This window comes from Natrix helvetica, assembly GCF_964273705.1.
Source record: "Natrix helvetica genome assembly, chromosome: 11".
Lineage (NCBI taxonomy): Eukaryota > Metazoa > Chordata > Lepidosauria > Squamata > Natricidae > Natrix > Natrix helvetica.
The window spans coordinates 4190695-4214304 of NC_138562.1; the positions used below are offsets into that span (position 1 = coordinate 4190695).

At 43.1% G+C, this 23610-nt stretch overlaps 1 protein-coding gene across 1 annotated transcript; it reads left to right on the forward strand.

The window, feature by feature from the left end:
- The first annotated feature begins 1229 nt into the window (after positions 1–1229).
- PGK1 (phosphoglycerate kinase 1) lies at positions 1230–21153 on the forward strand. Its single transcript, XM_081964385.1, has 11 exons — positions 1230–1391; positions 4482–4532; positions 7104–7259; positions 7344–7488; positions 10375–10478; positions 11300–11419; positions 14220–14334; positions 16132–16311; positions 16402–16579; positions 16921–17019; positions 20712–21153. Exons 1-11 carry the CDS (start codon positions 1327–1329, stop codon positions 20753–20755), a joined length of 1257 nt encoding a protein of 418 aa, XP_081820511.1. The 5' UTR covers positions 1230–1326; the 3' UTR covers positions 20756–21153.
- Positions 21154–23610: the final 2457 nt, after the last annotated feature.

Sequence of the window (23610 nt, forward strand, 5' to 3'; positions counted from 1 at the left end):
CATAAAACTAGCCAAAGGCAAAATGAAACAATGACACATGCAACAACAGACTTTTGCAAGCCCGTTTTACTCATTTTATCTTGCAGCAGCCATCAAAGCGAAACACCAACAGCAGGGTGCGATTGACAATGGAGAAAGAAAGAAAAAAGAGAGAGGGGAGAGGGAAGAAAGGAAGGAAAGAAGAAAGAGAAAGAAAGGGGAGAGAAGGAAGGAAAGATAGAAAGAAAGAGAGGGGGCAAGGAAAGAAAGAGAAAGAAGAAAGGGGAGAGAGGGAAGGAAGGAAAGAGAGTGAGAAAGAAAGATAGAAAGAAAGAGGGGGAGAGAAAGAAGAAAAGAGAGAAAGAAGGGAGAGAGGGAAAGAAAAAAGGAAAGAAAGAAAAAGAAAGAGGTGTATGGAAGGAAGGAAAGAAAGGGGGAAGGAAAGAAAGAAGGGGAGAGAAGAAAGGAAAGAGAGCAAGAAATATAGAAGAGAGGGGGTGAGGGAAGGAAGGAAAGAAAGAAAAGAAAGAAAGGAGAGGGGGAGGGAAGGAATGAAGAGAAAGGGAAAGAAAGAAAATAAGAAAAAAGAGATGGAGAGGGAAGAAAGGAAGGAGAGAAAGAAGGAAGGAAGGAAAGAAAGGTTTTAAAGTATAACAGACAATTGGGGGGGGGGAGCAGCGGGGAGGAAGGTACCCAGTTCTTTCTATTAGTGGTTTGAGTCCCTTCCTCCCCCTATTTTTTTTTCTCTTTTTCTCTACGCAAGTTGAGTTTTGGTGTCGGAAGCGATACCCAGAAATGTTCAGGATGAGAACCTGCAGAGAGACGGTAGAGAAAGGGGAGATTTATAACAGAAGACGGGGTGGGGGGCAGCCCAGTTCCGCGGTGATTATTCAAGGCAAAACTGCGCATGCCCTTCAAAGGGATCGCCCCCTCCCCCCCAACAGGCACACAACTTTCCCCACCGCGGACCTCCGAAAGCAACCCAATTGGACGATAAAACCCACCCAACCGGAACACACATCGCCGTGAGCGATGCCGATGGCGACCAATCCGGACTCGGCAAAAAGGAGGGCGCGAGACGGGTGGGTGGAAACGGAGCTTTACGACCAGGCCAAACGCGACTTTCCGAATCGCCCCCCCCCTCCTGCCCAGGGATTGACGGCCCGGCTCGTCTAATCGCGCGAAACCCGGGAGGCGGGCCAGCCTATCCGGAGGAGGCAGAGGCGGGGCGGGGCCTGCCTCGACCTTGCCGTAAAAGCCCCGCGGCCTCCCGCGCTCTTTCTCTCGCTCGCTCGCTCGCTCGCTGCTACAGCCGGACGTCACTTTTGCTTTGCCGGAGCCGCCAAGATGTCGCTCTCCCACAAACTCACCCTCGATAAAGTCGACGTGAAGGGCAAGCGCGTCGTCATGAGGTGACGCTCGAGCGGGGGCTTGTAGGGGGGAAGGGGGCTGCCCTGAGAAGGGTTAGGGGTTTCCGGGGGGGGGTCGCCGAGCCTAGCCTGAAGAGACCCCTCTCCTCCTCAGGGGGAGCAAGGGGCTCTTTGCCCAAACCACGCATGGTAAGGCGTCTCCAGCCTTGGTCCCTTTAAGACTTGTGAACTCCAGCTCCCAGAATTCCTCAGGCAGCTTTGCTGCCTGAGGAATTCTGGGAGTTGCAGTCCACAAGTCTTAAAGGGGCCAAGGCTGGAGACCCTTGCGCTATAAGGAATAAAATAAAACCATAAACCCTTTTCGTACAATACGGCAGATTAGCGGCAAGAGGTTTGCAACCGGCGCCTCCCGACGCCAGTATATATAACGTACATAGCGTGGGGGGAACCTTCCCTCATAGGGACGCGGTGGCTCAGTGGCTAAGACGCTGAGATTGTCCATCAGGAAGGTCGGCAGTTCAGCGGTTCGAATCCCTAGCACCGCGTAACGGAGTGAGCTCCCGTTACTTGTCGCAGCTTCTGCCAACCTAGCAGTTAGAAAGCATGTAAAAAATGCAAGTAGAAAAATAGGGACCACCTTTGGTGGGAAGGGAACAGCGTTCCGTGCGGCTTCAGCCTTGAGTCATGCCGGCCATATGACCACGGAGACGTCTTCGGACAGCGCTGGCTCTTCTGCTTTGAAATGGAGAGGAGCATCGCCCCCTAGAGTCGGGAACGACTAGCACCTATGTGCAAGGGGACCTCATAAATAAGCCCGCATAAGGGTGGTAAAAGAAGAAACCAGACTTTCCATGCTTGGGATGTGGGGGCTTGGGGTGGGGGAGGGGAGGAAGCCCTTCATTCCGGGCTTGATTGACGTGCAAGTGTCTCAGTGCCAGAACTGGGGAGGATCTGTGCAAATGGGAAAGGGTAATCATCTCTTGCCATAGACTTGATTTAATTGATGTATATAGATGATGATATATAGATAATCTAATGGCTTGGTTTGGGCAAAACTCAGCAGCACTTTTTCGTGCGGCTGTTGATAAAAATAGGATCGCTAACGTCCGATATGGCACAAGAAGAAGATAGGAGTTAATGGTCCATCTGCCATTGAAAATTGATGCTGTCGTTAGCAAAATAAGACTGAGACAAAGAACTAACTGCTTAAATCTGGGCCTGAAAAGGAAGCCAACAACTATGACAACTGCAGTCTTGTGTGGCATGGAGATGGTGTTTTAAATAGTTCTAAGAGTAAGATCTTAAAATAAATGAAAGATTTGCTCAAGGTCATTGAGGACTAGCTAGGATTTTGCATTCTACCATTATTCTCTTGAAGCCATTTCCCTACTCAAGATGTTTTGTCTTTTAGGTCAAGAGAGAAAGGCCCTCTGAATTTACAGCCAGTATTTTTCCTTGCCTTGAGGGCTGAATGTTTGTCCTGTTGCTTGCTACATATAAAATGGATAAGCTGCCAGGTTTTGCAGTATCACTGCCAACATCCCTCAGTATTGAGCATGCGAGCTCTGCCTGCTAGGAGTTGCAGCTTAACCACATCCGAGCAACAACCCCTTCTAATGCATTGCTGAAAGTGGGATAGATGGCGGGAGTTTTGTCATAAAATCTGCAAGTCATAAAATTTGCAAGCTTCATTCTGGAACCTGATTTAATAATCCTCAGTAGAGATCAGAAATTAACCTCCAATGATTCATTTCCTGTCTTTCAAAAACATTTTGTCCGAGGGACAATGTGCATTGACATAATTCATAGATTCATTTTTTTCTTTCTCAAAATGATTTATACTAATGCTCAGTGTTTGTTGATTTGCAATCTGGATCGAAGTCCTTCCACTTTAAAAGAAAAGAAAAGGGGGGGTGTACTTCCCCTTCTGTTCTGACAGAGTTTGAGAATCTGATTCACTGGGTTTCCCATTTCAGATTTCTGATCCTATGGAGTAATGGAGACTAGATTCAGATGGCAGAGGTCAACACCTCTTCTCTTCATTTAGCACCTTCTCCATCTCACATCTACATTTATAGCCTAAATTGATATCCAGTTAATATTTAAATTTATTTGAATTATTTGCCTTTTCTACATGCTTAAGTTGTCCACATCAAATAATTATTCTTGCTTCAGTTACAGTTTCCAATTTTTATTTAACTACTATATTAAATAGTGTTTACATGCTAGAGTTAATTAAGTGAAAAAAGGTCTGTTGCTTCATTTGACTCTTTGAAAATATAGGGATTATTATTTTGAGATCATATATTCAGAGCCAAGACATCTCCTGAAATTGATTTTTTCAATTGCTCAAGACAAAATTCAACTTTGCAACCTGTGTCTTTGTACTTATATTGTTCAACATAATTTCCTGTCGCTTCCACTTTGAGGCAGAAAGCATGACTTTGTAAAAATGGACTCTGAAGCTCCTTCAAGCAGTGTAGAGCAGGGACAATACTCAGTTCTAGCTAAGACTGAAGTAATTAACGGCCTTTAAAAGCTGGCCAGTAGGTCTTATTCACATATTTACCCCCTACTTTATGTATTAAAAGACTGGTGGGGTGGACGGGAGGCACAGAAAATAGAAGTTTAAGCACTTAGCCAAGAAAACTAGAGTTTGCAACAGAAATGCAGATATAATGGTACATTAAACTCTGACCATGTCAATTTACCTGAAATCCAAACCCTGTTCTTTATTTTAAAACATTTTTACTCTACTGATAGTCCCAACGGTGCTTTTTCAAGAGGCAACTGGTTTCTCTGAAGAGCTGAAGAAGCTTCTAGGATGAGAAGAGAAACACCTTCAAAGCAAAACCAGAAAGTCCAGTTGCCTCTTGAAAAAGCACCTTTGGGACAACCATGACCTGGACAACTGAGAATCTCCATAGACATTTACTCTACTGATAGTTTTCTTAATTAGTGCATTAGGTATCTAGGAATGGCACCATAAATAAGCATGATGCAATATCTGGTTATTTTGTACCCAAATATAATCTGATGTAGGCCCTTTTTAAAAAAATCTTGTGGAATTTTATTATTACCAATGCATTGCTTTAATCTGCTTATAATTTTAGTTTATCTTTTTCTTTTAAGGGTTGATTTCAATGTACCAATGAAGAACAACCAAATAACCAACAATCAAAGGTAAGTGGGTTTTTTAAATTCTTTTTAAAAGAGTTCTGGGTAGATCTGTTTATTCCAATGGATTGCAAGTCAATATGAGACCATAGGGGTTTTTTATTTTAGTTTTAAGATGAGTTTCAAGAAGAGACTGGACTGCCATCTGTCAGCAATGGTCTAGGGTCTCCTTCTTGGGCTGGGGGTTGGACTAGATGACTTACAAGGTCCCTTCCAACTCTGTTGATCTGTTAAAAGCATCAATAATAATATCTCCAAATCAGGCTTTCTAATATTTTGCTGGTTTGTTTGTTCTATCAAGTTTGTCAGACTTGACAACAATAGATCTGATTTCATATGAAACTTCTCCTTGTTTCTGGATAACGTTTAAGCATAAAGATGCATTCTAAATTCCAATTTAGAATTTCCAATTCTACTTTCCTTTCCTTTTAATATTATGTATGCTGTGTTGTGCATCTTTCTGTTAGGCTGACAAAAGAAGGCAAGGCAAGGTGGCTCCAAATATGCGTACAAAATTTCTCCCGAGAGAGCATCTTTCTTTTGGCTTAATGAGTTGAATCCTACCTGTGGTGCAGGTTCAAAATTTAGGGTGGTTGGATGCAAAACAAACTTTTGCTTTTAAGTGATAACGGTAAAGGTTCCCCTCTCACATATATGCTAGTCATCTCCGTTTCAAAGCCAAAGAGTCAGTGCTGTCTGAAGACGTCTCTGGGGTCATGTGGCTAGCATGACTCAACCCCGAAGGCGCACAGAACCCTGTTACCTTCCCACCAAAGGTGGTCCCTGTTTTTCTACTTGCATTTTTTTTACATATGCTTTCGAACTGTTAGGTTGACAAAAGCTGGGACAACTAATGGGAGCTCACTCCGTTACACGGCACTAGGGATTTGAACCACCGAATTGCTGACCTTTCTGATCGACAAGCTCGGCGTCTTAGCCACTGAGCCACCATGTCCCTCTTTTAAGTGATAGGAAATCTTTATTTATTGAGCAATCGTTTTTAAGCAATCATTTGAAAACGTCTTTTTGTAGCGTTACAATCACAAGAATAAATATATAGTCAACTTGCACAAGAGCTCCTCTTTTGTGCATCAAATGGCTATGATAATGTTTATGGGATCAAAATGGTTTACGTGTGGCAGGATTACTGAAACTTCTGAATTAGATCGTACTGATCACAAAGTCCATCCTGTAGTTCAAGATGTACAAATTTAGTGAGCAGAAGAAGATTCAATAGGTAGGATTTTGATGGCAAGAGACCATGTGATGGTATAATGTATAGCACAAATTGGTGGCCCTTAGATGTTTTGGTTTATACAGGTAGTCTTTGACTTACAACCATTCATTTAGTGACCATTCAAAGTTACAACGGCACTAAAAAAAGTGACATGGCTGTTTTTCACACTTAATGACCATTTCATTATTCCTATGGCCACGTGATCAAACATCTGATGCCTCACAGCTGGCTCGTCTTGGTGACACTTGCTGTGTCCTGAGGTCACACAGTCACCTTTTGTGACCTGATGAGCAAAGTCAGTGGGGAAGCCGGATTCACTTAACAACCGTGTTACTAACTTAGCGACTGCAGTGATTCACAGTAACAGTGGCAAGAAAGTTGTAAAAATTCACTTAACAACTGTCTTGCTTAGCGGTGGAAATTTTGGGCTCAATTGTGGTTGTAAGTTGAGGATTGCCTGTAATTTGGTTACTAACAGGCGGGCATGTTGGCTGTTACTTATGGAACTACAGTCCTAAGCGTTTGTAAGCTTCATTGTCTATTCATGACCCACAGCAATAGCACTTAACTTACATACCGCTTCACAGTGCTTTGCAGCTCTCTTTAAGCGATTTACCCCAACAATTTGGGTCCTCATTTTACCCACCTCGGAAGGATGGAAGGCCGAGTCAACCTTGAGCCTGGGGAGACTCGAACTGCCAAATTGCAGTCAGCAGAAGTAGTATGCAGTACTGCACTCTAACCACTGCGCCACCGTGGCTCATGGCCACAGACTCTCATTTGTCAGATCCCTAAAAGTGATGCTGCCATTATTTGGGAGGAGAGGGGCCTTGGAGCCGATTTATCAGCAGTGCCTGTGACAACTGAGATTTTACAACTGGTTTCCTGGCACCAAAGCACCTTGAGATGCCCTCACCTTTTGGGGAATGTTTATGTTGGCCATGTGGGACGGTTCACTTTAATGTCTAACGGAAGATAACCATGGGAATGTATGATTATCCGGTTCTCAGGGCAGTTGGTAAAGGAAACATCTTCACACGTGTATTGGCTAAAATATGCATTCTGACTTATGGGAGGGGTCTCTACTGTTTTAATTCTACTTAGACGTTGCTTTGAACTTAATGGTTTCCCTTCTACTTGATAAAAGCTTCCTTTTGAAATACTGTTTCAAGAATCTTCACTTTCTTAAGCTAGGAGAGGCAATCCTTACACTTATATTGCAGGCAGAGCCCAAAGATCATTCTGCATTAATTTACCTACACAGCAGGAGAGCTTCCCTTCATAAGTGCTTCTAATGAAGATCGTAAATTAAACTTTCCAGTTTTCTTCTGATTTCATAGAATCAAGGCAGCGATCCCAAGCATCAAGCATTGTCTGGACAATGGCGCCAAATCTGTAGTATTGATGAGTCATCTGGGCCGCCCCGACGGAGTTCCAATGCCTGATAAATTTTCTTTGGAGCCGGTAGTAGCTGAACTCAAATCACTGCTTGGCAGGTAAGATATCAAGGCTGTGATAGAAATGCTATAAAAAATATTTTCAGCTTCAAAAACTGAATCTAGATCTTGGATCACCTCTAGGGACATCATATTCCTGAAAGACTGTGTGGGTTCAGAGGTCGAGTCAGCTTGTGCCAGTCCTGCAGATGGCTCCGTAATTCTCTTGGAAAACCTCCGATTCCATGTAGAAGAAGAAGGAAAAGGGAAGGATCTTTCGGGCAATAAGGTGAGATTGAGTGTCACCCTCAATGCAAGTGTCACATTGTGTGCCTCTCAAATTAGAAAAGTAATTAAGCCATGTTTAATTGTTAAGTAATTAAGCCATGTTTAATTAAAAAGTAATTTAAGCCATGTTTGATAATCTCTTAATAATACTTCATGCTTTCTGTGGTTAATGTAACAGGAAGAATAACTAATTTTCTCTGCAGCAAAGACAGCTTTCTCAGTTGTGAAAGTTGTGTCCTCTTTAGGACTTTGGGGAGGATGAGAGGAGAGGATCTCTGCACTGTTAGATTTCCCCTTATAGACTTGTTTTGTGCACAATTGTAGGGCCCTGTTTCCACATGTCAGTGACATAAAATACTCACCTTCCTGGGAAAGGACCATGGGGTGAGCATGCACTGTGGGACAACCCAGTTTGAAAGCATCAATACACTTTCAAGAGAGGGTTCTATCACTATTTATCTTTTCCAGAAAGGAAGCTGCTGTTTGGCATTACAACTTAAGGGTACATAGGGCTCTTCAAGCAATGCTTTCCCACGTCCACTAGACTTTTTCAGTTGGAAACATCAGGGCAGTATGGTGTTCGTTGGTTCATTCATTTACAGCTGGCTCTTTCCTTGTTCCTTTACCACAGAAAAAAACCAAGCAGTCCCCCATCTTCTATCCCACTTGAAGCCTGATGTGCTGGAAAAAAATAATTTTAAGATTGCATTGACAGTTCTTAGACCTCTTAGTTCTTATCCTTTCTAGTAATGGACACTGAAAGGCGTGCATAGAGTTAATATTATCTGGCTCGGTGTTCCAGGAGGAAGGCCTTCTCTGCTGTTCCTCCTGCCCTCTGGAACATCTCCCCCGCCCCCAAGTGAAGTTGACCACAACCTTCCTATCTTTAGGTAAGGGCCTAAAGAGCTGGGCCCCAGTGGGGGAACAGCACAATGGAGGCATTGATTGAGTGATAACAGATCCCCCCCCCCCCGCCACACACATACACTCAGCCCCCACCCTCCCCAGGTTTCCTTGGTTTTAAGGTTTGATTTTAACATTTTATGTTTTAACTGTATATGTAACTGTAAGCCGGCCAGAATTAACCTATGATAAGATGGGTGGCCAATACATTTTACAAATTAAATAAGTTTATTTGGATGAAATTATAGTATTCTGGCTTTCAAAGAGATGGAATTTGGATTAAAGCAAAGAAAGGAGGAGGAGTCTAAATTAAAAATAACTGCAAGAAAAGTTTGACAAAATGCTCTATTATCTGATGAAGTTTTCCTATATACTGTGCTAAGAGAAACCTTTGACTAGGATCCACATATTTTTCAGACAGCCATCTGGTGTCTGTGCTATCTTGCACCTCTGACATTTTCTTGAAGGTCATTGAGAGAACCTGGTCCCAGTCAGTTTCTTTTCTTAGCATCTCTGACCCCATTAAGCCTCAAGTTCGCCTCCGTCTTGTACTATTTTGAGTTTAAAATACTGTTATACAGTATGATGCCCTTTCGCAGGCTGGTGGAGACTACCCATATAGTGCTGTAAAAACATGTGCAAATGAACTTCTGAAGGCCACCTTAATTCCCACTTGAACCTCTTCCTCTATCCTATTGCTTGTTCCTTCACATGAAGTGGTTCTTCCACCTGATCCTTTGCTGTGTCCTTTCTCCTTCAGTTTTGATTTGAAAGCTCTGTTAGACATCAGCTTCAGAGGCGATGTTGTCTAAAGCACCATGTACATTGATGAGCCTGAGTAATACTCTTTTAAGTGTTTTAATTAGTTGATCCCTAGCAACATCTAGGTTGTTCCCATTGGAATTTTGAAACACCCTGCTGCATAAAATGTAAATCTATTTCAAAAAGAAGTAAGTATGGAATGGCTGGCTAGAATAACCTTTAAATAATTTTTCCCCCTCCCCATTCCTCCTCAAAACCCTCTAATGATTTGAGAGCAGATCCTATCAGGAGAATGTTGTTCTTCTGCTGCTTATCACAAAGGTGGGAAGAGCCTGCATCAGTTTCAGTGCAATTCTCAGTAGAGGATGCGCTTTATCTCAAAATTCTTTGCCTTTACAATCGAATAGAGCTGAAGGGACCTTGGAGGTCTTCTAGTCCAGTCGCCTGCTCAAGCAGGAGAACCTATATAAGAAACTATCTAGACTCTTCTTTAAAACCTCCAGTGATGGAGTGCCCATGATTTCTGGAGGCAAGTTCCACTGGTTAATTGTCCTGTTGGGAAGTTAAGTCTCCTTAATTCCAGGTTGCTTCTCTCTGGTTAGTTTCCAACCATTGTTTCTTGTCCTGCCTTCTGGTACTTTGTAGAATAATCTGACCTCCTCTTCTTTGTAGCAGCCCCTCAAATACTGGAATACTGCTATCATGTCACCCCTAATTATTTTTTTCTTTAGACTAGCCAAACCCAAATCCTGCAACCATTTTTCCTATGTTTTAGTGTCCAGGCCTTTGATCATCTTAGTTGCTCTTCTCTGAACTTTTTCCAAAGTCTCAACAACTTTTTTGTAATGTGCTGATCAAAACTGGATGCAGTATTCCTGGTGTGTTCTTACTAGGGTTTTGTAAAGCAGCACTAATACTTCAGGTGATCTTGATTCTATACCTCTGTTTATACAACCCAGGATTTAGGAGAGGGAGCACCTAAATTTCTTTAATCTGTTTTTTTTTTTAAATCAAGGGCATTATGGGTAGCTAGGTCAAAAAGCCCAAAGTGAATAGGTAACATACCTGCTAGGTGCTTTTTACTTCATCATCCTCTTCCTAGTGAAAGTTTCCCTTTGCATAGCAGTGTTACCTTTAGGGAACCTTTTTGTAAACCTTGATGCTGTGGTAAAGGCGGGTGGGTTGAGGAATGAATGTCAATTGACTTGTTCTTTTCCTCCAGATCAAGGCTGATTCTGCAAAAGTGGATGCTTTCAGAGCATCACTTTCTAAATTAGGAGATGTTTACATTAATGATGCTTTTGGGACTGCACATAGAGCTCACAGGTGAGTCTTTGGTGTCGCGCTGGTTCCTGAGTTAAAGTCTCCTTGTGACATTAACCGCTCTTCTAGGACAGGGGTGTCAAACTGGCGGCCCGTAGGCTGGATGCATCACACGCAGGCCACCACCACCACCCCGGCTCCGTGAATGGAAAAAACATCACGAAACGTCACATGATGGCAACAAGCTGTGGCAAATTTGACACCTGTGTTCTAGGATAAACCTCAATATATTGGGAAGGCCATTTCTATAATACTTACTAGAATAAACAGTTTTTTATTTTGAATGCTTTACATTTGAGAAAATATATATCAACCGTCCCATAGGTTCATACAGTAAATAAAGTAAGGGCAACATGGTTACAGAAGTAGCGAAACCACTTCTGATATTTTTTTGTGCAAATAGCATGGTTAACTTTCCCTTTTCCCTTGGCCCTCCCATTGTTGTTATTGCTCTTGATAATAAAAAAGCTATTAGAAAAATCTTAGTAAGATACTAGGAGTGCCTAACTGTCTACCATACATATTGTAAATGTTCTCTTTGCCAAAACAATATTTTTAGTATGAATTTTACATTTTTGGAAGAAATGGTGAGCAATATTTAACAAAAAAGGTTGTTGAAAGTTATTTTCTTATATTTAAATCCATGCAAAATCTGAAAATCAAAAATATCAGTATGACTTTGGGTGGTTTCGGTGATTTTTTAACTGAATACTTTGCCACTTGTTGACTTGAATAGATTTGTTTTAATTGAATGACCTTTGTAGGATCAAACGAACAGACACAGGTGCTTCTTATCTGTATTATCTGTCTCTCTTTTGCAACAGTTCCATGGTTGGGGTCAATCTGTCTCAAAAAGCTGCTGGCTTTCTAATGAAGAAAGAGCTGGATTATTTTGCTAAAGCTCTGGAGAGCCCAGAACACCCCTTTTTGGCAATCCTTGGAGGGTAAGAATGAAATTCTTTGGGGTTTTTTAGCCGTTGGTTTTCCTTCCTGTAAACTTGGGGGGAAAACCCCTAATTATTAGTTTGTTGGGGTTTATGATGAGGGCAAATATTTTTAATTAATAGTTATGACCACGTTATCTTTTGGTGACTTTAAAAAATAAACTCTGCCCCATGCTTCGTATATGCTGTCATGAGTTGGAGCAATTGAAATAGTTCTGTATGTGTTTGGCCTTTCAAGCAGAGTTAGCGCATATACTGCCTGTTCAGCAATTCTGTGTGTAAATTGAAACTTTTGCCATTAAGCCAGGATGGTATATAACTGGACACACAACTCCTACAGCATTCAAAAGAAACATGGTGAGATTTTTTTTTTTTACAAGGGAACGTATCAAATAGCAGGTTAATATTTTTAATTCCAAGACATGAATTTAATAGAAATATGCTGAATTGCAGTATAGATTCAGTTTTATTTGATGTTTCAGTGGGCAAGGGAATATCAAACCAATGTTGTTAAGTAGGGCCAATTTTTGCATAAAGCTGAAGGGAAAAACCTGCACTACAGCTACAAAGGGGGAGTGTATGACGAACAGTCCAGTCCAGTCCCCCCTTCTGCACCTGGCCCAGTGTGCCCCCCCCCCCCAGCTCACTCCCCCAGCAAGGAGTTCTCCTAGGGGACATGTCCAATACAATTTTCTACTTCAAAAATGCTGGAATCAAAAGGTTTCTGACGTATAACTTCAACATGAAGTTGAGCTATAAAGCCCTGCTATCCTCAGAGCCCATCTTCTCCTGCAGTTGACTCTAGAAGGTTTCAAGGACGAGCAGAATCTGGCTCAGCTTGGTTCTCACTTCACTTAAGTGTTAGGCTCAAGGTACAGCTGAAGCAGTGGTGGGTTCCGGATCCTGTTCCAACAGGAATGGAATGGGCCCGGCGTCATCCACATGGGCATGCGCCCTGCACGCATGCGTCTTAGAGCCTCCGCAACACTCCAGCTGCTCAGCGGAGTGTCGCACAAGCTCTGTATGCGTTGTGCACAGAAGCGCCAAAGACTTAAAAGACCGGTAAGGAGCTTGGGGGGGTGGGGGGTCCCTCTGGAGCACCATACCGGAACGGTAACTAGTGCTCCGGGCAGGCTCTGGTACACCCGTACCGGGGCATACCGCCTGCAACCCACCCCTGAGCTAAAGGCTGAGAAGATTCATGGCCGAGTGTCTTTTCTGTCTCAGGCATCAGTTGAGCAATAGGTGGAGGGACTCCACTGGATGGGCACATAGAGATGGTGGGCAACATGCCCCAGGCTCCTCTAGCAGAAATAACCAGTGCTCTTAATCTGTCTTTGTCTAACAACACTGGTGGCAATCTTAGTACCATCCGGAAAGGGTCTATGACAACTCACCACGGCCATCTCGCCACAGGACAACTCCCTGCAGGACAAGAGTTACACTAATAGCAAAGAAATGATGGAAAGGAGGGACAGAATGAAATGGGAATCGCAAAAATTAAAATATTTATTTTATTTATTTGAAATGACTAAATAGAATTATTAAGTTGTCGCACAATGAGTTGTCTCGCGGTGAGTTGACCAGGGGAAGTTCTCCTGCACCAAGTTGCCTGTGGTGATTTGGGCGCAGCAAGTTATCTGTGGCAAGTTGTCCCATTCCCCCTGGAAAGATCTTGCGCTGGTATTTTCTAGATAAAAGGCATCCTGAACAATCAGTGGCGGTTTCTGAACAAGCCACTATTTTGCCTATTTGGCCACTTGGATCTGGTTGTCTGCACATCCTGTCCATCAACAGAGTCCATTGCCACAGACATCTCCTCTGGCACCCCACAGTGTACAAAATAGCAGCTGCGGAACTGAAACCCAAATAGAGTATTAGACCGGTAATAATTAAATAGTTATTAATTGTTGTAATAATAACTTTAAAGAAAATACAAGCCTACCTGTAGAGAATAAAAGGAGGAAATAAAAGAACTCACAGTAGTTAGAAATCAAAGGTACTACAGTATAGAGTCCTGTGTTGTGTTTAAACCATTTGCCAACAGATATATTAAAGAATTGCTCTTAGGAAACAACGTGGCTTTCCTGGTTATATTTTATATTGGAGAAACAGAAATCCATAATTCTGGCTATCTGGAGTAGATTTCCAGGATCGCTTTATTACAGGCAGCTTACGTGAGAAATGGGGGGTAGAGATCTGCTTAGTCCGGATTTGGCCCTTGCAGCTGAAGGACCATGTGTGCAGCTTCAGCTGCTGGTTACCAGAGCGAGACACTTGGGCAGGAGAGGGCAGCCTAGCACAGCTAAGAGCTTTCAGAGAGGAGAGGCTGGAAAAAGTCCAACCTTTAATACGTTTCTTCATCCAAAGAACCACAGTAATAGCTCATTCTGTAAAAGGGATTGGAACAACAGGGTTAGGGGTCTACCTACCTCAATACATTTTGGATGATTATAAATTATTTGTATCAATAATTCATATTTTGATTTTTCAAACCAGAGTGCAGAATGGATGTGTCAAATCAATTTAGAGCTTCCATCCTTTTGACTTGAAAGAGAACCAGCTCTATGGATGTGTGTCCTGTGTAATGCCTTTCTCTCTGTTTTAAGCTTTACTTAATATGTCAAAAGAGTAAATGAGTTCACATGTTTCTCCCATTTAACAGTGAAACTTGAAATCATGATTTTCATAGTGTTTCTACAGTCTAATTAGCTGTTTTCTTTGTCAAGTATTTTTATTTCAAATATTCCACAGAAACATTTAACAACTTGGATCTCTTTTTCTCCCCCCTGCTCCTTAGAGCTAAGGTTCAGGATAAGATTCAGCTAATCAGTAACATGCTGGATAAGGTCAATGAGATGATTATTGGTGGTGGGATGGCCTTCACCTTTCTCAAAGTAATCAACAATATGGAGGTATTTACTTATTTAATTTCTACAGGTGTGCATCTCAGTCAAATGGCTCTGTGTGCTAAACCGTTGTCTTTAGTTGAGAAAAGTAAATATATAGGAACAATTCTTTGTATTAATCAGTGTTATATATTTAGTCAGTTGTTGGCCATATGCTTAAATGACCATTTTCCCTGGTCTACTTTTTTTCATATGTTCATCTTCGACTAATATTGCTTCTTTGACCAAGCTACTGTAACACTCCTAATTTAAATCTAAACTTTCAGAAGTTACACTGAAAATGATTTTCTTCAGCTTCTTACTTCCCATCTGCCACCAGTCACTTCATAGAAACATAGAAAACTGATGACAGAAAATGTATTTAAAATGGTTTTTATTTTGAAAAGGCAACTTGACTGATTTTTAAAACCATTTTTTTTGCTTCCTATCCTGGAAGTTTCATCAGTTGTATTGGATGATATGAGAAATAGAAGGACAGTTCTTGACAGTTGAGATTTGTTGGTGGGACACAATCGGGGGGGGGGGGGGGGGGGCAGAAAGCAAAAGCAAAAGGTGTTTTGTTTTGTTTCTGCAGTCAACTGGTTCTTAACACTCTCTGAAAGCCATTGTGGTTACTTGGGGGTTTATCTGTGATTCAGCGTCACCTAAGTCAGAGGTGTGGAATCTTCTTGGAACAACCAAAAGGACTGCATTGTAAATTGGGGTAGGGGGTAAAAAAAAAAACCCTTCTCATGAGTTCTATCAAACTTTTTGAAGTCGCGAGAAGGGTTTCTTTTCTTTTTTTTTTACCAGGGGCTTCCCTGGACACAATGAATCCCCTTGTCCAGTGAATCCCCTTGTAAAAAAAACCTCATGAGTTCAACTCTCGAGGTTTTTTTTTTACAAGGGGCTTCAATGGACAGGAGGTTGAGGAATGGAGCGGAGCTGTCAGTATGGTAGCACTAGAACGCGCGCCTCGCTTCTACACACACACACACACACACACTTGCCACCCCTAGCTAAAGGAGTGGCGGGGAAGGGAACCAGGCAGTTTGCCTTTACCATTGGGGTGGGGCGGGCAGTGCTTTTTTGCGCGAGAGGAAACAGGCAGGAGGGGGTGATCGCATTGCTGGCCTGCCGCTCTTTTTGCGTCGGGCTCTTTGCACGGGAGGGAACGGGGCGTGAAGCACTTTGCTTGGCCTGCAGCTCTTTTTGCGGCACGCCCTCTTTTTGCCCTGGAAGCTGTACCGATAGGTGGTACAATGGTAATGGCGGGGACCAGTTGCGCATGCGCTTAAATAGTTGAGGGTGGGCTTATTTTGGGGGGAGGGCTTATTATGGCGCATGCTCTGAAAAGCCGGATTGGGCTTATTAGCAGGGCATGTCTTATTTTCGGGGAAACATGGTACCTGTAGCAGTGAGTTGGTGAAATTCCTGGGTTTGGTTTCTACCTCTTCCATGTACAAATTTGACACAATGGGGGACACAGATGAACCCATGGCCCAACCGTGTTTTTGTTTGTAGAAACCCTCATTGTATTTAAAATAGGTAGTGGTCAGACAGAGGCCCAACATGGCACATATGTGGTCTGGGCTGAGGTTGTCAGTTTGAGGTTATGCTCCGATGTTCTTGAATTTTGCTTATTATTGAAAATACTGTCTTCCAGATCCTTAATATATTTATAGGTTTTGATCATATTCCCCCCTTTTCCTTCATTCTTTAAGAACACATATTTGCAAGGGACCTTTGTGGCACTCACTGATTTCATTGCAGCTGGCACCATCATTTAGCTGCCCCTGAATGTGCCATCTTTGTTTCTTCCAGATTGGCAACTCTTTGTTTGATGAAGAAGGATCAAAAATAGTCAAAGACCTGATGGCCAAAGCTGAGAAGAACGGTGTCCGGATCACTTTGCCTGTCGACTTTATCACTGCAGACAAATTTGATGAGAACGCTAACACTGGGGTAGCTACCTTGGCCTCTGGCATCCCTGCAGGCTGGATGGTGAGTGGAGGAAACCATTGCTAGGCGTTTTCCTTCTCTGCGCTTTCCGGAGGAAGGACTGAATGGTCTCATTTGTTCCCTTGGTCTTAGGGATTGGATTGTGGCCCTGAAAGCACTAAGCTCTTTGTCGAAGCTGTGGGCAGAGCCAAGCAAATTGTCTGGAACGGCCCAGTTGGTGTCTTTGAGTGGGAGAAGTTTGCCAAAGGAACCAAAGCCGTGATGGATAAAGTAGTGGAAGTTACCAGCAAAGGCTGCATCACCATTATCGGTACAAATCTTTCTGATGTTCTTCTGGTTGTCGGTTTCTGATTATTACCTTTTTGATCAATTTGAACAATTGTCTTTCACGGAAGGAACAGAGGGCATTGCCTTACACTGGCAAATTCAGTGATATCGGTGCCACCTAATCTCTGTTGCCCTTATTTTTGTTTTGGATTGTACTTTGGATTGTACAGCATATCCAACTGGCAAAGAATGATTGGAATGGTACATGGAGAGAACCTCTGGCTGGAAGTGGGTGGATCTTATTTTAAATGGTTTTAACAACAAACGCCACATTTTGTTGTCAGCCCAGTTGTGTGTCCTCAAACAGTCCAAATTATTTTACAGGTGGAGGAGACACTGCTACCTGCTGTGCTAAATGGAATACGGAAGATAAAGTTAGCCATGTTAGTACAGGAGGTGGAGCCAGTCTGGAACTTCTAGAAGGTAATGGGTTTCTTTTTTTCTTTTTAAATTACCCCTGATGAGTTAATAGCTTGCTTTAAGCACTGTTCCTGCCACAGGCTTTTTTGTTCTTTTGTCACTAAGCTACGTCTGACTCTTTGCAACCCCATGGACCATAGCACGACAGTCGCCCGTCCTCCAATGTCTCTGGGAGTTTGCCCAAATTCATGCTCATTGCATCAATAATACTATCTAACCATCTCACCCTCTGCCTTCTGTGTTTTCCAACGTCAGGGTCTTTTACAAACCTCCGTCCGTAGTTCTTCAGGGACTCTTGCCTACGAGATCGAATCCCTTTAATCAATCCATCCCATGTATTCATATGGGATATGATTTAGGTCAGGGGTCTCCAACTGTGGCAACTTTAAGACGTGTGGACTTCAACTCCCAGTTGGCTGAGGAACTGTGGGATTTGAAGTCCACACGTCTTAAAGTTGCCAAGATTGGAGTCCCCTGATTTAGGTCATACTTGAGCAGGCTAGTAGTTTTCTCTACTTTCTTCAATTTAAGCCTGAATTTTGTAGCAAGAAGCTCATGATCTGAGCCACAGTCATCTCCAGGTCTTGTTTTTATTGACCGTAAAGAGCTTCTCCATCTTTGGCTACAAAGTACATAATCTGGTTTTGGTGCTGATCATCTTGTGATGTCCATGTGTAGAGTCGCCTTTTGGGTTGTTGGAAAGGAATGTTTGCTGTGGCCAGCGTATTCTCTTGGCCGAATTCTGTTAGCCTTTGCCCTGCTTCATTTTGTACTCCATGCCTCTGTAATTCCAGTTGCCTCTTGACTTCCTACTTTAGCATTCCAATCCCCTAGGGTGAAAAGGACATCTTTTGGGGGTATTCGTTCTAGAAGATGTTGTAGGTCTTCATAGCATCAGTCAATGTCAACCTCTTCAGCATTAGTGGTTGGATTACTGTGATGTTGAATGGTTTGCTTTGGATTTGAAACTTGAGACCATTCTGTTGTTTTTGTAATTGTACCCCAGTACTGCTTTCCCCACTCTTTTATTGACAATAAGGGCTATTCCATTTCTTCTAAAGCAGGGGTCGGCAAACGTAAACTCTCAAAGAGCCATTTGGACCCGTTTCCCACAGAAAAGAAAACACCGGGAGTCCCAAAGTCCCTTCGGGGAGAGGGGGCGGTCTATAAATCTAATAAAACTTAAACAAAGGTCCTAACCGGAAGCCCCCCGTTCAATCCTGGAGCTAACCAGAAGTTCAGTTCCCCCACCATAGAGTCTCTCCTAGCGCGGTGTACTTTTTCCTCTACCTGTCATAACCGAAAGCCCTATCAATTGTGGAGACAACTGAAAAACCCTCCCCTTGCCATAGAGTCTTCTCCTCACGCACTGGGCTTCTCTTCCCACCTCCCCGGAAGCTCCTCTCAAAATTGTGGCGCCGACCAGTGACGGAGCTGCAGCAGAGGGAGGAAAGAGCCACATGCGGCTCCAGAGCCGCAGTTTGCTGACCCCTGTTCTTAGGGGTTCTTGCCCACAGTAGAAGATATAATGGCCACCCGAATTAAATTTGCACATTCCCGTCCACTTTAGTTCACTGATTCCCAAGATGCCAATGTTCAATCTTACCAACTTAAGTTTGACCACATCCACCTTCCCTTGATTTGTAGATCTTACATTCCAGGTTCCTATGTATTTCTTTATACATATTTCTTTACGGCATCAGACTTTCCTTTCCCTACCAGACATATCCACAGCTGAGCGTCCTTTTGGCTTTGGCCTAGCCGCTTCGTTCTTTCTGGATCCACTTGTAATCGCCCTCCGCTCTTCCCCTGTAGCACCTCCCACTGTGAGGGGCTCATCATCTGGGATCATATCATTTAGCTTTTGGTACTGTCCATGGGGTTTTCTTGGATGCTGGAGTGGGCTGCCCTTTCCTTCTCCAGTGGGTCACATTTTGTCAAAACTTTACTATCATCTGTCCGTCTTAGGTGGCCCGGCATGGCTTAGCTCATAGCCTCTTTGAGCTGTGCAAGCCCCTTCACCACGACAAAGCAGTGATCCATGAAGGGGCTGGAAGCTGCTAGTGCCCTTGTGGTCTAGACCATTGATAGGAAGAACATATAGCCACAACAACTTTGTGCAGAAAATATTAAGCTATTGATTTTCTTATAAGTGCTTAATATAGGGTTATAGTTATGTGCTAAATTGAGTGCTTAATTTATATAGGTGCTTTGCCTAAGCAAGATGATAAAGCTGGCTTCTTAAAAGTATAAATAACTTTTTTTGTGCAGTCACTGGGCCCATTAATACAGCCCAGCCTAAAACATGTGATTACCTGGATTACGATTCATTACCACTATGAAATTCTACCAATTAGCTGTGCCTCATCCAAAACTACATTTGAAAGTGAAAAGAATTTATAACAAAAAGTATCCTTGTAGAACCTTAAACGTGAACAGATTTGTTATGGAGTGAGTTTTCATTGGTGGAGTGCATTTGCATCTGGTGAATTGTATGCATGAACATTTATGATGGAGTTAAATATATGACTTTTAAGGTGCTGTGGGATTCCTAGTTTGTTGGCAAAGACCAATGCTGTCACCTCTTGGGGGGGGGGGGAATTATAGTTGTGTCTTTGTGGGCTGCATTGTTCTGCGAATGATTTTATTTCCTCTAGTAATTAAGCTGTTTCCCAATACATACACGTTTTGTCTTTCTGTTCCCTTTACTTACTGTCTGAAAAATAAGCCAAACTAAAGTCTTCTGCAACTATTATTGCCAGAAATGCCATGCTGGACAGGCTCTTTGTCTCTGTTGCCTAGGAATTAACAATGAAGGGGAAAGAATGTGCACTTGCACAGGGAGCCCATGAGAGTCAAATGTCCTCTTTAGTTTAGACTGTTAGCATTCAAAATGTAGGTTTCCCTCGGTGGGTCTAAGCGGTGGTGGTGAAATTTCCTCAGGATATAATAGATATGTTATATAACATATATTCTATAATATTAGATGTTATATATATTATATAATATAATAAAAAGTAAAGGTGTACATTATCTAAACTCCCTAAAATACATGAGTAAAGAATATGAGAATTAGGGTGTGACTTTTTAGAACAGATAATAGATTTCTCTCTGTTGTTCTTTTAAAGGACATTTGGTGCAGCATCTAATTTGCTCAATTTGGGTTAAAAATGTCTGATTAATATCTTACCTGGTGCCCTTGATGAACTGCTAGTTCAGCGATAGGCGATCTTTTCCCTGTTGAAAGCCACCTTCTCTATAGTTTGCTACACAGTACATACTGTGGGCAATTGGACAATTCAAACCAAAAACAGATGACCATTGAAATGAATACATGAGCTGCTATGCTGCTCCTTCTGCTCCACATGCACGAAGAGAACAAACTTAGTTCTCCATGCAGGCGTTATCAGTTGCAGCGGCTAATTCAAATTCTTGAGTTAATGTGTTTTCTGATCCCTGGGTAATATAACACATATGAATGAATACCTATCATTGGAATCTACTTCTGGTTGTCTTAGTTGTACAGAAATCCTTGAAATTTTCTGTAATGGCTTCTATTCCTTCAGGATTTTAAACACTTAAAGCAAAGGCCTCTGGGAGGTGAGGGGTTGTGGGAGGACCTTTGACTCTGAGATGATGAAATGAGCTGTGCTGAAGTTAGTTACTCATGTTTGTGTCTTTTCAACCATGCGCAGGTAAAGTTCTTCCAGGTGTCGATGCTCTGAGCAGCGTGGGATAAATGAACACCCCTTATCTGACTGTTCCTCTGCGCCAGCATTTAAAGTAGATACTGCACCATCTTCATAACAGTTCAAGCAGCAGAGCACAGGGTGTACACTGGAAGCAAGCGGAATCAGGCTCCGTTCTGTAAAGATGAGAGTTTACATAACACTGATTTGCCTATTGCTGTCTCCTCTGACCTGCTGTGTTGCTAAAGCAGCTTCTGTTATTTTCACAGTGTACATATCCATATTTTAGCCTTTTAAAATAGACGGTTCCCTGATGTCAGATTTTCAAAACCATCAGTTTGCTTCCGTGGTACTTTAGCTGCTTCACACAATCCACAAGCAAGCAAAGAACATACATTTCAGGATATGAATGTAAGCTTTCAAATAAATGTTTAAGTGTGAGTAGAAATATTTCCTTTTGAGTGTTTTGTATTCTAAATTTCGCTACATAGCACGAAGTTTATACAATTAGAACATCTCCCAGGAATTGTTTTAAGGACTGACCAAGATAGTTTATCCTTAGCATGTCTAGGAATTTTTTTTTTTAAAAAAGAGTTTGAATCATGTCCAATTACAATATTCAGATTATTCTCTTTGCTTTTCTCTGATGATTGCAATTTTAAGTATTGACACTACAGTTTGAGATGTCGAGAAAGTACGGATGTCTGTACAGAATTTTTTCACTTCTCTTTTTTGGATGGTGGGGCAATCTTTATGGGAAGTACGTGCAATCTATATACAAGTTCTCTCCCAAGTCCACTGATGACTGCCACTGTTATTTTAAATGTGAACTACAGTTGTCTTATTTTCTTCACAGCAGATAAATTGTTGTGAAATCTAAAATGTCCAGTCAGAAGCTTTTTAACAACATCTGGTTTTATTTCAATTTTACAATGGGTAAAATTGCTTCAGTAATTCGGTGTTCCCACAAAAGTTAGTTCTTCTGTAAATTGGAGTGTTGTAACAACCTTTATTCAATTTCGTATCTTATTTGGAGGGTGAATAAAGCTTTAACTATCGCTTTCAAAAATATGGGGAGTAGAATTGCCCTGTTTAAACTAAATAGTATGGAACTTCCTTGACTGAAAATGGGTTTCCCATTAAGTATACATTGGCCAAAAGAAAATGATTCTCTTTGGAGGAAATAGTTGGAGTGCTGAGGCAGTTTGGGGTGTTGGCATATGAAAGCTTTGTGGAAATATGGAGAACTTTATATAACAAAGTTGTTAGTCAAAAGTGGCCAAATCCATCCACTGGGAGACACTCCCCAGGCCTCTCCATAAATAAAAGCAAAACATCCAGAATTTTCAGTTCAGGAGATGAGAAAGATCCCGGTGGTAGCTGGAAAAAGTGGCTTTTCTACTACTACAGGGGTGTCCAAACTTGGCAACTTTAAGACTTGTGGACTTCAACTGCTAGAATTCTGGCTGGGGAATTCTGGCAGTTGAAGTCCACAAGTCTTAAAGTTGCCAAGTTTGGACACCCCTGTACTACTACATTTCTACTGCGATTTTTTACAGTTGGCAAAAATTGTTCCCAGTCTGCTTTCACTTCACAAGGTGCTTTTGTAAAAGAATAGTATTTTAAGATGTCTCTGCAAACCTTTGCACCTTGGTAAAAACAAGTCCTCAAGTTAGTGAAAAATAACTTCAAATACAGTCATTTAAAAAAAAAATCCAGATTAATAGCATTGCTGGAATACTGGTTTAAAAAACCCCCACAAACGAGACTTCATCCTAAAAAAGGAGCCACGGAAGAAAAGCGCCTTCAAGCGATCTACGGGAGGGAAGAAGGCCCGCAGAACCGCCGGGGGCTCAATTTTGCCAAAGCCTCCCCCCCCATCCCCGGACTCGTGGCGTGAGGGCTGCGCCCCTCTAACCCTGCAAAGGTGAAGGTCGTCTTGGGAGAGGCCCGGGCGCAACAGCGGGGAAACTCCACTTCCCGAAGGCCTTTGCGGCACACCTGGCCTCGCAAGGCATGTCGGGAAGCCCCATTGAAAGCGGGGTGGAGGAAAGCGGAGGCGCCCCGCGGTGGACGCCCCTCCGCCTCTCTTCCGGGGAAGCGGCGCCGGAGCCCGGGAGGAGCCGAGCAGGAGGCGCGCGCGCGGTAAGAAGGGTCCGGGAGGAGCGGGGGCCGGCGGGGAGGGGCTGGGCTTTGCATCTGCGGAAGGCGGCGGAGTTGCGGGTCCAGCGCGCTGGCTTTGCCCCGGGGGGAGATGCCGCGGAGGGAGGAGGAGGGGGCCGCCTGGGCATCTTCGCCGCGGGAAGGAAAAGGCTCCTTAGGAAATTTGCATCTGGAGGCAGGAAAGACCCGCGAAGACCCCCGCGCCCCTCCCTCCGGGCAATCCCCGGACTTTCTGCACCTGCCAGGCTAGGTGGAAAAGGGGGAGGGGCGCCGCCTGGGACGCCTCCCTTCCCCTGGACCCCCCACTCCAGGACGTCCCTTCTGGGCCAAGCCCGGGCGTTGGAGGCTTGAAGCCCACCCGGGGCATCAGGAGAAGGTCACCCCCGGGGCTGGCAGCGAAGGGCGCCGTTGGGAGTAACGGAGCGAAGATCCATCCCTCCGCCGGCCAGAGCTGAGGTTTAAAACTTTGCTGATCTGCCTTTCCTGGGATGGAGAAGTCTCCCTCCGGCACTAAACAGGGGGACCCTACGCTTCTTTTGGGGTTCTTTTTGTTTATTTATTATCTCACCTTTCTCCTTATGCAACACTCTTAACAACTTACAGCCAGAGGAAATAGAAGTTATAAAACAAAAGGGTATAAAGAATTTAATCTCTACCAAGGCCGAATTAAAAATCGGCAATAACAGGGGCAAAATACTGGGAAAGTGCATGGGGGACATAGTATGGTCTTTATGGTCATTGT

Coding starts and splice junctions, on each gene's coding strand:
- PGK1 (XM_081964385.1), top strand. CDS start 1,327: ATGTCGCTCTCCCACAAACTCACCCTCGATAAAGTCGACGTGAAGGGC. Junction 4,533..7,103: donor CAAATAACCAACAATCAAAG/GTAAGTGGGTTT, acceptor CTGATTTCATAG/AATCAAGGCAGCGATCCCAA. Junction 7,260..7,343: donor CTCAAATCACTGCTTGGCAG/GTAAGATATCAA, acceptor GATCACCTCTAG/GGACATCATATTCCTGAAAG.